At 42.7% G+C, this 13,041-nt stretch overlaps 1 protein-coding gene across 5 annotated transcripts in view; it reads right to left on the bottom strand.

Annotated features, from left to right (window-relative positions):
- Window positions 1-3,038: 3,038 nt before the first annotated feature.
- Window positions 3,039-13,041, bottom strand: part of F2RL1 (F2R like trypsin receptor 1) — a 75,976-nt gene continuing 65,973 nt past the window's right edge. For all 5 annotated transcript variants that reach the window (XM_073993649.1, XM_073993651.1, XM_073993650.1 and 2 more), the window contains one exon: window positions 3,039-5,645. In XM_073993649.1, coding sequence (XP_073849750.1) covers window positions 4,534-5,445 — 912 coding nt within the window. In that variant the 5' untranslated portion in view covers window positions 5,446-5,645 and the 3' untranslated portion in view covers window positions 3,039-4,533. The remainder of the gene's footprint in view (window positions 5,646-13,041) is intronic.

Genomic DNA, 13,041 nt, shown 5'->3' with positions numbered 1-13,041 from the left:
AGACCAGGGACTTTTCTAAGCCACTTTTCAAAGGCAAAACAAAACGATTTGAAAAGTTTTGCTGGGCCGGGCGTGGTGGCTCACACCTGTAATCCCAGCACTTTGGGAGGCCAAGGTGGGTGGATCACCTGAGGTCAGGAGTTCAAGACCAGCCTGGCCAACCCGGTGAAACCCCATTTCTACCAAAAATACAAAAAATTAGCCAGGTGTGGTGGCAGACGCCTGTAATCCCAGCTACTCAGGAGGCTGAGGCAGGAGAATCGCTTGAACCTGGAAGGCGGAGGCTGCGATGAGCTGAGATCACACCACTGCACCCCAGCCTAGATGACAGAGCGAGACTCGGTCTCAAAAAAAAAAAACAAAAAAAAAGCTTTTGCTTTATTCAAAGGCATGGTGAAAATAAACCAAGAAAAATATCTGCTCTTTAATAGGTACTTTTGACTAAATGTTGGGTCGGTCATTCATACATGAAATACTACCTGGTCATTAAAAATAATGAGAAATAGTCAGGGCACAGTGACTCATGCCTGTAATCCCAGCACTTTGGGAGGCTGAGGTGGGAGGATCTCTGGAGGCCAAGAGTTTGAGACCAGCCTGGGTAACATAGCAAGACCCTGTCTCACTAAAAATAAAATAAAAATAAATTAATGAGAAACAGTGAATGAGTTTAAAAAAAATTATGAGGACAATTTATATAAACTGATTTAGGAGTTAAAGTATATATGTATGTACACATATTGCATACATATTTATTCTTGTTTTTTTTTTTTTTTTTTTTTTGAGACGGAGTCTCACTCTGTCACCAGGCTGGAGTGCAGTGGCACAATCTCGGCTCACTGCAAGCTCCGTCTCCCGGGTTCAGGTGATTCTCCTGCCTCAGCCTCCCAAGTAGCTGGGACTACAGGCACCTGCCACTACGCCCAGCTAATTTTTTGTATTTTTAGTAGAGACGAGGTTTCACCATGTTGGCCAGGATGGTCTCGATCTCTTGACCTCGTGATCCACCCGCCTCGGCCTCCCGAAGTGCTGGGATTACAGGCATGAGCCACCGTGCCCTGCCACATATTTATTCTTAAAGTATAGCCACATTGTAGTGAGATTTGCATAGTTACACACACACACAAAAAGAGGGTATAGCCACAAAAGAGTGTTGGCATGTTCCTGTAGCCCCTAGCTAATACGGAGGCTGAAGCAGGACGGCTTGAATCCAGGAAGGTGAGGCTGTAGTGGGCTATGCTGATCATTGTCTGCACTAAGTTCAGCATCAATAAGGTAACCTCCAGGGAGAAGGGGACCACCAGGTTGCCTAAGAAGGGGTGAACCAGCTCAGGCAGGAAATGCAGCAGGAAAAACTCCCAGAGTGATCAGTAGTGGCATCACATGTGGAAATAGCCACTGCACTCCAGCCTGGGTAACAGACTGACACTCTGTCTCAAAAAAAAAAAAAAAAAAAAAAAAAAAGAAATGACCAACACTAGAAAAATGTTCTCCACTGAGTCAGCTACAGATGGCCTTCAGGTCTCTGTGAGCTATTTGTTCCTGCTCCCTTTTATCCTGTTCCCACCATTTTCCCATTTCTCACCTGACAAATGGGGACAACTTCTCAGGCCTGCAACGAGACTCAAAGCAGAGAAGGCAAAGAAAGCAGTGACACTGAAGTGAAAGGGGGCAGAGCAGAAAACAGGTCTCGTCCACAGAGCATAGTAATAATATTATTTAAAATTTATGACCACATAAATGTGCCAAATATTTTTATTCTCATAACTTTATGAGGAAGATACTATTATCCTAATTTTACAAGTGAGGAAACTGAGATACTACTATCCCCATTTGACAATGAGTCGCATTTTATTATCTTACTGCTTGAGGTAATAAAAACGTCCCTAATATAAGCAATGATGGAGTCCGAATTCAGCCCAGCCCAGGACCTGCATTCTTAGCCACTAGGCTGTGCTGCTTCTTCAATAAAACAACAATGACTTTTTTTTCCCCCCAATCAGATTGGGAAACCAAAGATTGAGAGCATGGAATGTGGATGAGCATTTCAGGAAACAGGTGCAAAATATACCATTTTGGTAGAAGTATACACTACTGAAGACAATTTGGCAAGACTTATCAAAACTTAAAATGGACATCTAACTTTTGAGTTGCCCATTCTACTTCTGGAAACTTATCCTCAAAAAATATGCTCACAGATGTCTGTACACAGATATTTCATACAGCTGTGATTTTTTTTTTTTTTGAGAAAACAAAAATGGAATATTTATTCGCAACTCAAAAGAAACACTACGCATATAAGGTAAGAGATTAAACATAAACACAGCAAATTCCATCCCATTCCTATGTCTCCAAGGCTGCATGGCCAAATGGAATCTTGAAGAGAACACCTGGACAACAGAGGAGCTGTCAGCGACTCCGGTCTGGACTTCTGGATGCAGCAGTTTTAATAGTCAAAAAAAGAAGGGTGGGGGGATGACAACCTAAGGAGCCGTTGGTAGGGAAAAAATTACATACATCACAATGTACACCAAATGTTAAATAGCCTCTATCCTTGAAAAGCGGTCAACCTACAGATACAGGTGTGGAAAGAATTCTAAAACTGTTTTGTTTTTTGTTTTTTGAGATAGAGTTTCACTCTTGTTGCCCAGGCTGGAGTGCAATGGCACGATCTCGGCTCACTGCAACCTCCGCCTCCCAGGTTCAAGCGATTCTCCTGCCTCAGCCTCCCAAGTAGCTGGGAATTACAGGAACTTGCCACCACGCCCAACTAATTTTTGTATTTTTAGTAGAGACAGGATCTTGCCATGTTGGCCAGGCTGGTCTTGAACTCCTGACCTCGGGTGATCCACCCACCTCGGCCTCCCAAAGTGCTGGGACTACACGCATGAGCCACAGCGCCAGTCCTCTAAAAACATTTTTAAATGAAAAACAGTTGTCAGAGAGTTTGGTGTGAGTGTCCATCATTTCCTTTTAGAGGGGTGAAGCTGTTGCCTCCCTTCTCTCACTCCTTCCCTCAAAACAAACACACAACTCAGAAATAAGCTGTAAAAAAAAGTTATGTTATTTATAAATCAATTACACAATAAAATAATTATTTTTAAAAGTCACAAATACAATCATTGTATAAAGTCAGTTTGGCATCAAGTACCTTTTAAATATGTTGCAAACTATTTTCCAAAGAGATGTGGTCCAAACTCTCTGAAAGTTTTACAATTTCGTATTAGATAACAAGTGAACAAAACTGACAATAAATACTCCAACAATAATTTTTTAAAATACTAAGTGGTAAATGCTATTCTAAGTGGCAAAACAATCTATTACTCAGACTACCTGAAAATTTCACTGAAGTCATAAAAAGTTATACAAAATTTGTATTTACACGTTTAAAATCCTGATTGTATTTTTCTTGAATAATAATATATACAAAAGCTCAAAGGGTTAATAAAGAAATAATTCAAAGTCCTAATAAGTCAACAAACAGATTTCATTATAAGCTGAACATAAAAGAGTCACCACTGTTTGCTTCTCTTTTTGAAAACTATCATTGTCAAATGGAAGCAGCATTTAGAACAATGGTTCTCAAATCTTCATGTGCATAAACATCATGCAGGTTTGTACCACACAGATTCCTGGGCCCTGTTCCCAGAGTCTGAGCTCTCATTACTGAATCTGAGGAATCTGCATTTTAACAAGATCCATGACTATTTTATTTTATCACCCAAGCTGGAATGCAGTGGTGCGATCTCAGCTCACTGCAACCTCTGCCTCCTGAGTTAAAGTGATACTTGATTCTTGTGCCTCAGCCCCCTGAGTAACTGCGATTACAGACGTGCACCACCACACCTGGTTAACTTTTGTATTTTTAGTAGAGACGAGGTTTTGCCATGATGGCCAAGCTGGTCTCAAACTCCTGACCTCAAGTGATCTGCCTGCCTTGGCCTCCCAAAGTGCTGGGATTACAGGCATGAGGCACCGCACCCAGCCAAGATCCATAATGATTTTGATGAAGTGGTACAAGAACCTCACTCACTGGACATTGAAATTCTGCTGTCCAATCCCAACTCACTGCTGTTGATTGGAAACCTGATTCTGGTAGTTCATTTATCTTGATTTCCTCATTTGTAAGGTCATTCGATTGGACTGATCATCTCTGAGGGCCTTGAAGCCCTAACAAGTCTATCACGATCCCAGATGTTATATATATATAATTTCAGCTGAGAAGTGAGTCTTCACACCAAGTCTACTTTTTGCAAGTTACTGGGTTTCTGTCTTTACCATCTTCTGAAAAGTCTGCTTCTGTTGGTTCAGTTTCTGGGGACATCTGAGTAGAGGAATTCTGAAACGGACACTGATGTTAATTTGAGGTACTACTTTTCTCATGCAAACAGGGGAGCTCCTAGCAATCCTAAGAAGTGCTGCATCCACATGGTATGCGGTGAGATGCGTTTGGTTAGGAAATAAGAGACATGTCCCCATAACATTAAACAGGCTCCACATCCTATGGTGCAATTCCCATCTGAGGACTCGGGAAACTCAATAGGAGGTCTTAACGGTGGTTGAACTTGAAGAGTAAGAGCTGGACTTCCTGGAGTGTTTCTGTGAGGTGAGGGATACTTGCATCTGCTTTACAGTGCGGACACTTCTGCAAAGGAGAGCGTTCTTTGCATGATCCCTGAAATCATGTGAAACAAAGTAATAGACAAAGGGGTCGATGCAGCTGTTGAGGGTAGAGAGGCAGAGGGCTACAAGGTACAGGGCATAGACATGGCTCTGACCCCGGCTCTTAATCAGAAAATAATGCACCACGAGCAGAAGGTTACTAGGAGTGAAGCAGATCAGGTACATGGCCAGGACAGTGACAATGAGTTTGATGGCCCTCTTCCTTTTCTTCTGTGAGTTTTCATCCATGGCAGAAAATCGCAGCATTCTGATCATCAGCACGTAGGCAGAGGCTGTGAGGAAGGCTGGGAACAGAAAAACCCCAATGGCCAGAGAGAGGAAGTAATTGAACATGTCTCCTACCAAGAGCTGCTCAGGCAAAACATCGTGACAGGTCGTGATGTTCAGGGCTGGAATGAAGATGGTCTGCTTCACGACATACAAGGGGATGGTGACCAGCAGAATCAGCAGCCATATTGCCAGGGAGATGCCAATGGCAATGTTTGCCTTCTTCCTGGAGTGCCCCATGGGGTTCACGATGACCCAATACCTCTGCACACTGAGGCAGGTCATGAAGAGAATGGAACAGTACATGTTGCCATAGAAAAAGCCAATAAGCATGTTACAAAGAGCTTCCCCGTAAATCCAATTGTTGCCATGTATGTGATAGGCAATCTTCAAGGGGAACCAGATGACAGAGAGGAGGTCAGCCAAGGCCAGATTGGCCATGTAAATCACAGCAGGGTGCTTCTTCTTCGTTCGGAAAAGAAAGACCCACAGGGCCATGCCATTACTTGGCAAACCCACCGCAAATACAATTGTGTAGACAATTGGAAGGAAGACAGTGGTCAGTTTTCCAGTGAGGACAGATGCAGAAGACTCATCCACAGAAAAGGCTTGTTCAACTGTAACTCCTTTTCCAGTGACGTGGAATGTGCCATCAACCCTACCAATAAGGCTTCTTCCTTTAGAAGATCTATTGGTTCCTGCACAAGAAAGGAAGACAAGGGTCATTACAGAAATAAATGTTTCAGCAGTAACACTGATTTGTTCAAATAAAAGTACATTCATTTATTCATTTTTTAATTTACCCAGGCTGGAGCGTAGTGGAACGATCATAATGTACCGCAGCCTCAAACTTTTGGGCTCAAGCAATCCTCCTGAACTGCCAGGCCACAGGCACGCACCACCACACCCGGTTAATTTTTTACTTTTTGTAGAGATAGGATCTCGCTATGTTGCCCAGGCTCTTCTCAAACTCCTGGCCTTAAGATTCTCCCACTTCAGCCTCCTAAAGTGGTGAGATTACAAGTGTGAGCCACTGAGCCTAGCCTCAAATAAAAGTACCTTAGATGAAAACAGAAATATACTATTAGAGGATTACACAAAATGCTTATAGGGGCTTTTCTTTGTGTAATGAGATTATTGGGATTTCTATTGTCTGGTTTAGTTTGGTTTTATGGGGTTTTTTTCTTACAGTGAGTATTTTTGTATCTGGGAGTTGTAAGGAGTTGTGGGATACATGTGGAACATTGATTTCTAGGAATATAAAGAAGACTAACAATATTTCAATTTATTTTTACAAACTGTCCACATTCATTAGTCCCCAGCTATTCTTTTTATTTTACTTATTTTTATTTTTTTAGAGATGGGGTCTTGCTATGTTAACTTAGCTGGTCTTGAACTCCTGGCTTCAAGTGATCCTCCCATCTTAGCCTCCCAAAGTGCTGGAATTACAGGAATAAGACATCACACCCAGCTCTAGCTATTCTTATCACATGACCAACAACAGTCCTTTGATTTATCAATTAGTAAAATTTGGTTTGGCTGGGCATGGTGGCTCACACCTATAATCTGAGCACTTTGGGAGGCTGAGGCAGGCGGATCACCTGAGGTCAGGAATTTGAGACCAGCCTGGCTAACATGGCAAAACCCCGACTCTATTAAAAACACAAAAATTAGCCAGGCGCGCCTGTAATACCAGCTACTTAGGAGGCTGAGGCAGGAGAATTGCTTGAACCCGGAAGGTGGAGGTTGCAGTGATCCAAGATCATGCCACTGCACTTCAGCCTGGGTGACAGAGACGTCAGTTTAGGAATGTGCAGTAATTCCTTTCCAAATTCTCAAGTGTGTAAAATAGCGATCCCCCTCCTGACACCAGTTTTCTAATTTCTCATTTCATAATGGCCTTCTATTCCACTCTAGTCTTGAGCCAGGATCCATCCTGGCCTATTCAATTCATCATACCCTACTCAGACCTTGCCACAGGGAGATTCCCAGGACCACAAGCGACATTCCCTTTTCACCCACAAGGATAGCCTCAACAGTGGGCAGGGGTTTCCCCTGTTCATGTGCTGGCTTCCTGGAGAACGTCCCATGGAGGCCAGCTGGCAGGGAAACTGTCTGGCCTGGACAGGTGGCTGTACTGATGACAGATTTGTGTTCTGACTTCCAAGCATGTAGCATGACAAGCTAACTTATTCTCCCTCTCTTATATTATGAAGTTGATCTTAAAAACCACAAAGAAATGAACGGCATGTCCTCCCTACATTCTGCCCCTAAGTATTCGTGAACCTGCAGGAGTAAATAAGGACAATTTAAGGATAGCGAAGAATTTTACTCTAATTCTGGGGAAAAGTAGGCCTCACCAGGCAGAGAAGACAGGGCAATACTGGCACTGCAGATTACCAGGGAGGATATTAAACCTACTTATGCTCTGATCTCATAATGTTATGCTTGGTCATCATTTTTCCACTAGAAGCTTTACACTAATGTTCCGCAGAATTTTTCACATCTTAACGCTTCTATTTGGGATGCTAGCCTGGGTGGAGTGTTGGGGGATGTAGAGATCAACATTTCACTTTTCACTTAGTGTAGTGGCTTGAAAGGTGGTACCCCCAAAAGAGAAGTCTATGTCCTAATCCCCAGACTCCGTGAACATTATTTAGCAAAAAGGTCTTTGCAGATAGAATTAAGGATCCTGAGATGAGAAAATCTCCCTGGGTTATCTAGGTGGGCTCCAAATCCAACGACAAGTATCTTTTTTAAGATAAAGGCAGAGGCCTGGCGCGGTGGCTCACGCCTGTAATCCCAGCACTTTGGGAGGCTAAGGTGGGCAGATCACTTGAGGTCAGGAGTTCAAGACAAGCATGGCCAACATGGTGAAATCCTGTCTCTACTGAAAATACAAAAATTAGCCAGGTGTGGTGGCGTGTGCCTGTAGTTCCAGCTACTTGGGAGGCTGAAGCAGGAGAATCGCTTGAACTCAGGAGGCAGAGGTTGCAGTGAGCCAAGGTTGTGCCACTGCACTCCAGCCTGGGCAACAGAGTTAAAGTCTGTATCAAACCACAACAAAAAAAGAGAAAGGCAGAAAGAGATCTGTAACACGCAGAAAAAGAGAAGCCAGAGGAGTGAGTGACATGAGAATGGAGGCAGAGATTGGAGTCACATCAAGGAATAGGCCAAGAATGCCAAGATGCCGGCAGCCACTGCAAGCTGGAAAAGGCGAGGAACGGACTCTCCCTTAGAGCTTTTGGAGGGCGTGTGGCCCCAATTCCTTGATTTCAGACTTCTGGCCTCCAGAACTGACAGAATAAATGTGTTGTTTTACATATTTATTTAGTATATGGCAATTTGTTACGGTAGCCACAAGAAACTAATATGCCTAGGATAGTCCTATTTCTAATGGTTCTATTTTTTTTTCAATAATTCTTCAAAAAGAACGTATGTTGTTTTTAAATTTTTTTTTTTTTTTTTTTTTTTTGAGACGGAGTCTCGCTCTGTAGCCCAGGCTGGAGTGCAGTGGCCGGATCTCAGCTCACTGCAAGCTCCGCCTCCCGGGTTCACGCCATTCTCCGGCCTCAGCCTCCCGAGTAGCTGGGACTACAGGCACCCGCCACCTCGCCCGGCTAGTTTTTTGTATTTCTTAGTAGAGACGGGGTTTCACCGTGTTATCCAGGATGGTCTCGATCTCCTGACCTCGTGATCCACCCGTCTCGGCCTCCCAAAGTGCTGGGATTACAGGCTTGAGCCACCGCGCCCGGCCTGTTTTTAAATTCTAAAAAAATCCTACATATTACAGTGTTCTTCAAATATTTGACCATAACGCCTAAGAACCATATTCTACATAGTAACCCAGTTCCCAATACACATATCCATGGTGGAAAAAAGTTTCACAAAATAATAATTATTCTTATTATACAGGGTGCACTGATACTTTCTATTGTATTCTATTCCATTATCATAAAAAGCCAGTTATTATTCTTTAACATTGATTTCACAGGCCACTTAACTTAGAATGACAACAATGTAACAATTAGAAAGTAACACACTGGAAATTAATTTGGTGTTGGATTCAGTGCTTGATCAGCATTATAGACTGAGCAACTGGTGCAGTTATTGTGGGATGTATTCAACACCAAATTAATGGAAATGAAGGCGGCAAAGTGTTAAACACTACGAATGTAGTCGGTAAAATCGAGACTCTGGGAACTGCTACAGGATAAGGGCCTGTTTTTCACAAAATATAAATTATAAAGCAAAAAATAAGAAAGAGAGCCAGGCACAGTACCTCACACCTTCAATACCCAGCACTTTGGGAGGCCAAAGCAGGAGGATTTATTGAGACCAGGGATTTAAGACCAGCCTGGGCAACATAGCAAGACCCCAGCTCTTAAAAAAAAAAAAAAAGAAGAAGAAGAAAAAAGGAAAAGAAAGGTGTGGAGGTGAAATTTATAGAGTAGAAGATCTAAAAGACATATCAGTCATATGTATGTACCTTGTTTGAATCCTGATTCAAACAAACCATAAAAATACCTTTTTTTTTTTTTTTTTTTTGAGATGGAGTCTCACTCTGTCAGCCAGGCTGGAGTGCAGTGGTACAATCTTGGTTCACTGCAACCTCCATCTCCCAGGTTCAAGCAATTCTCCTGCCTCAGTCTCCCAAGTAGCTGGGATTACAGGTGCGCACCACTATACCCAGCTAATTTTTGTATTTTTAGTAGAGATGGGGTATCACCATGTTGGTCAGGCTGGTCTCGAACTCCTGATCTCAAGTGATCTGCCCACTTCAGCCTCCCAAAGTGCTGGAATTACAGGCATGAGCCACTGCACCCGGCCTAAAATGACATTTATGAGACAATTAGAAATTTGAACACAGAGCCGGGCATGGTTGTTCATGCCTATAATCCCAGTGCTTTTTGAGGCTGAGGTGGAAGGATTGCTTGAGGCCAAGAGTTTGAGACCAGCCTGGCCAACATAGCAAGACCCTGTCTCTACAAAACATTAAAAAAAAAAAAATTAGCCAGGCATGGTGGCGCACACCTGTAGTCCTGGCTACTTGGAAAGCTGAAATGGGAGGATTACTTGAGACCAGGAGTTCAATGATTCAGTGAGATTGCGCCACTGCACTCCACTCTGGGTGACAGAGTAAGGCCCTTGTCTCTTAAAAAAAAAAAAAAAAAAAAAAAGAAATTTGAATACTGACTGAATATTTGATTATATTAAAAATTAATGTAGGCCGGGCGCGGTGGCTCAAGCCTGTAATCCCAGCACTTTGGGAGGCCGAGACGGGTGGATCACGAGGTCAGGAGATCGAGACCATCCTGGCTGACACGGTGAAACCCCGTCTCTACTTTAAAAATACAAAAAATTAGCCGGGCGTGGTGGCGGGCGCCTGTAGTCCCAGCTGCTCGGGAGGCTGAGGCAGGAGAATGGCGTGAAACCGGGAGGCGGAGCTTGCAGTGAGCTGAGATCCGGCCACTGCACTCCAGCCTGGGCGGCAGAGCGAGGCTGCGTCTCAAAAAAAAAAAAAAAAAAAATTAATGTTAGTAGATACTATAATGGCATTATGTTTACATTTGAAAAAGAAATCCCTCATACTTTATTAATACATTCTAAAATATTTTAGGATGAAATGATATCTGAGATTTATTTCACAACCACAGGAATTGAAACCCTCAGACACTGCTGGTAGGAATACAAAATGGTGCACGGCTGGGCAGAGTGGCTCACCCTTCTAATTCCAGCACTATAGGAGGCCGAGGTGGGTAGATCACCTGAGGTCAGGAGTTCGAGACCAGCCTGGCCAACATGGTGAAACCCCACCTGTACTAAAAATACAAAAATTAGCCAGGCATGGTGGCATACACCTGTAATCCCAGCAACTTGGGAGGGTGAGACAGGAGAATCATTTGAACCAGGAGGCATAGGTTGCAGTGAGCCAAGATCGCGCCACTGCACTCCAGCCTGGGCGACAGAGTGAAACCATGTCTATTTAAAATAAATAAAATAAAATAAAACGTACAGTTATTGTGGGAAATTATCTGGCAGTTCCTCAAATGGTTAAAGAGTTACTATATGGCTGGATGCGGTGACTCATGCCTGTAATCCCAGCAATTTGGGAGGCCGAGGCAGGCGGATCACGAGGTCAGGGGTTTGAGACCAGCCTGGCTAACATGGTGAAACCCCAATTCTACTAAAAATACAAAAATTAGCTGGGTGTGGTGGCACACGCCTATAGTCCCAGCTACTTGGGAGGCTGAGGCAGGAGAATTGTTTGCCAAGGGCTAAGACTGGAAGATTGGTGAATGACAGCTAAGGTGTTTCTTCCAGAGTAATAAAAATGTTCTGAAAGTGTTGTGGTAATGGTTGAATAATTCTATGAATACACTAAAAGCCACTAAATTGTACAGTTTAAAGGGGTGAATTGTATGGTGTGTAAATTATCTGATATGGAATTCTTGGTAAAGCTGTTAAAAAAAAAACATAGGCTCAGTATCATAGGAAAGGGAAAAAAACAGAAAAGAAATAACAGGGAAGAGGAGTGGGAGGTGGGTTGGGGAATAGATGAAACAAGATTAGCCAACAGTTAATAATTATTGAAGTTGAGTGGTGAGTACACGGAATTCACTATAATAGTATACTGCTATAAGATTAAAATTCTCCATAAAAATAAGCATGTACCAAGTCAGGAAAGCTCACATAAAGAGTGCTCAAAATCTATTTTAAATAAGAACACTAAAATAAAGACCAAAAAAGGAACAAGGAAAGGCAATATAACAATTTTGTTTTTAAATGGATTTTTTTTCTTAGAATATTTCAACATATAACCTTTAATGGTCTCCATCAAAACTATTGTTGGTATTAACTGTTCTATAACACTGGTAAATGTCAAGACGCTACTTGAAGGTCTCTGAAGCCCTTTCAGCCCAGTGCATGGGCTCTGACTCTGTACAGTGTCCTTACCACTCACCAAAACTCACAGAGCTTGTCTAGAGAACCGATACTATCCCAGCTCCCAATTGTCAACCAGGTAAAATCATTTCTATTTCACAGAGTTGAGGAGATACTAACTGCACAAATGAAGTTTAAACACATATAAAGTGTCTGGCTACAATTATATTCCCATTTCTAGGGCTGTAATAAACAATTATTGCCCAAGTGTGCAAAAATACACACTCACAGATGCTCAAGGCAGCATCCCCTACTCAGTTACAAACAGCTCCTTATTCCTATTCCTAACTTAGCATGTCCCTGGCATCATCCCTATCACTAAGGGTAGACATTGTACTAGCCAATAATATTGAAATGGAAAGACAGCCACAATAAACAGTCAATTGAAAAAAGAAACTGGCTGGGCACGGTGGCTCACGCCTGTAATCCCAGCCCTTTGGGAGGCCAACGCGGGCATATCACGAGATCAAGAGATCGAGACCATCCTGGCCAACATGGTGAAACCCCATCCCTACTAAAAAATATAAAAATTAGCTGGGCATAGTGGCGTGTGCTTGTACTCCCAGCTACTCGGGAGGCTGAGGCAGGAGAATTACTTGAACCCAGCAGGCAGAGGTTGCAGTGAGCCGAGATCACGCCACTGCACTTCAGCCTGGCGACAGAGCAAGACTCTGTCTCAAAAAAAAAAAAAGAAAGAAAATTATAATGTACAATTTGCAAAATCTGAAGTCTAGAAGGATATCCACCAAACAATAAAAAGTGGCTGGCTCTGTGAAGTAGAATAGCTCGGGACAAGAGAACTTTTCTTTTATTTTACACCTCTCTATATTATTTGAATTTTGTATCTCAAAGGAGTATAAATTGGTATAATATTTTTGGTGGGTAATTTGGCAAAACATATCAAAATTTTAAATGTATTTGCCATATGACCTAGCAATTTACTTCTAGGAATTTGCCCTGCACCTACCAGCTAAAGTGCACAAAGTTATTCTATGTACAAGAATATTTACTGGAACGTTGTCTAGCACGGTGAAACAAGGGTATTAATTTCAACATCTATCAAAAAGGGGAGTAGTTCAGGGCCTGGCGCAGTGGCTCACACCTATAATTCAAGCATTTTGGGAAGCTAAGGCGGGAGGATCATGAGAT

This window comes from Macaca fascicularis, chromosome 6 (assembly GCF_037993035.2).
Source record: "Macaca fascicularis isolate 582-1 chromosome 6, T2T-MFA8v1.1".
Lineage (NCBI taxonomy): Eukaryota > Metazoa > Chordata > Mammalia > Primates > Cercopithecidae > Macaca > Macaca fascicularis.
Note: the sequence above shows the minus strand (reverse complement) of the source record. Positions and strands in the feature narration are given on the sequence as shown.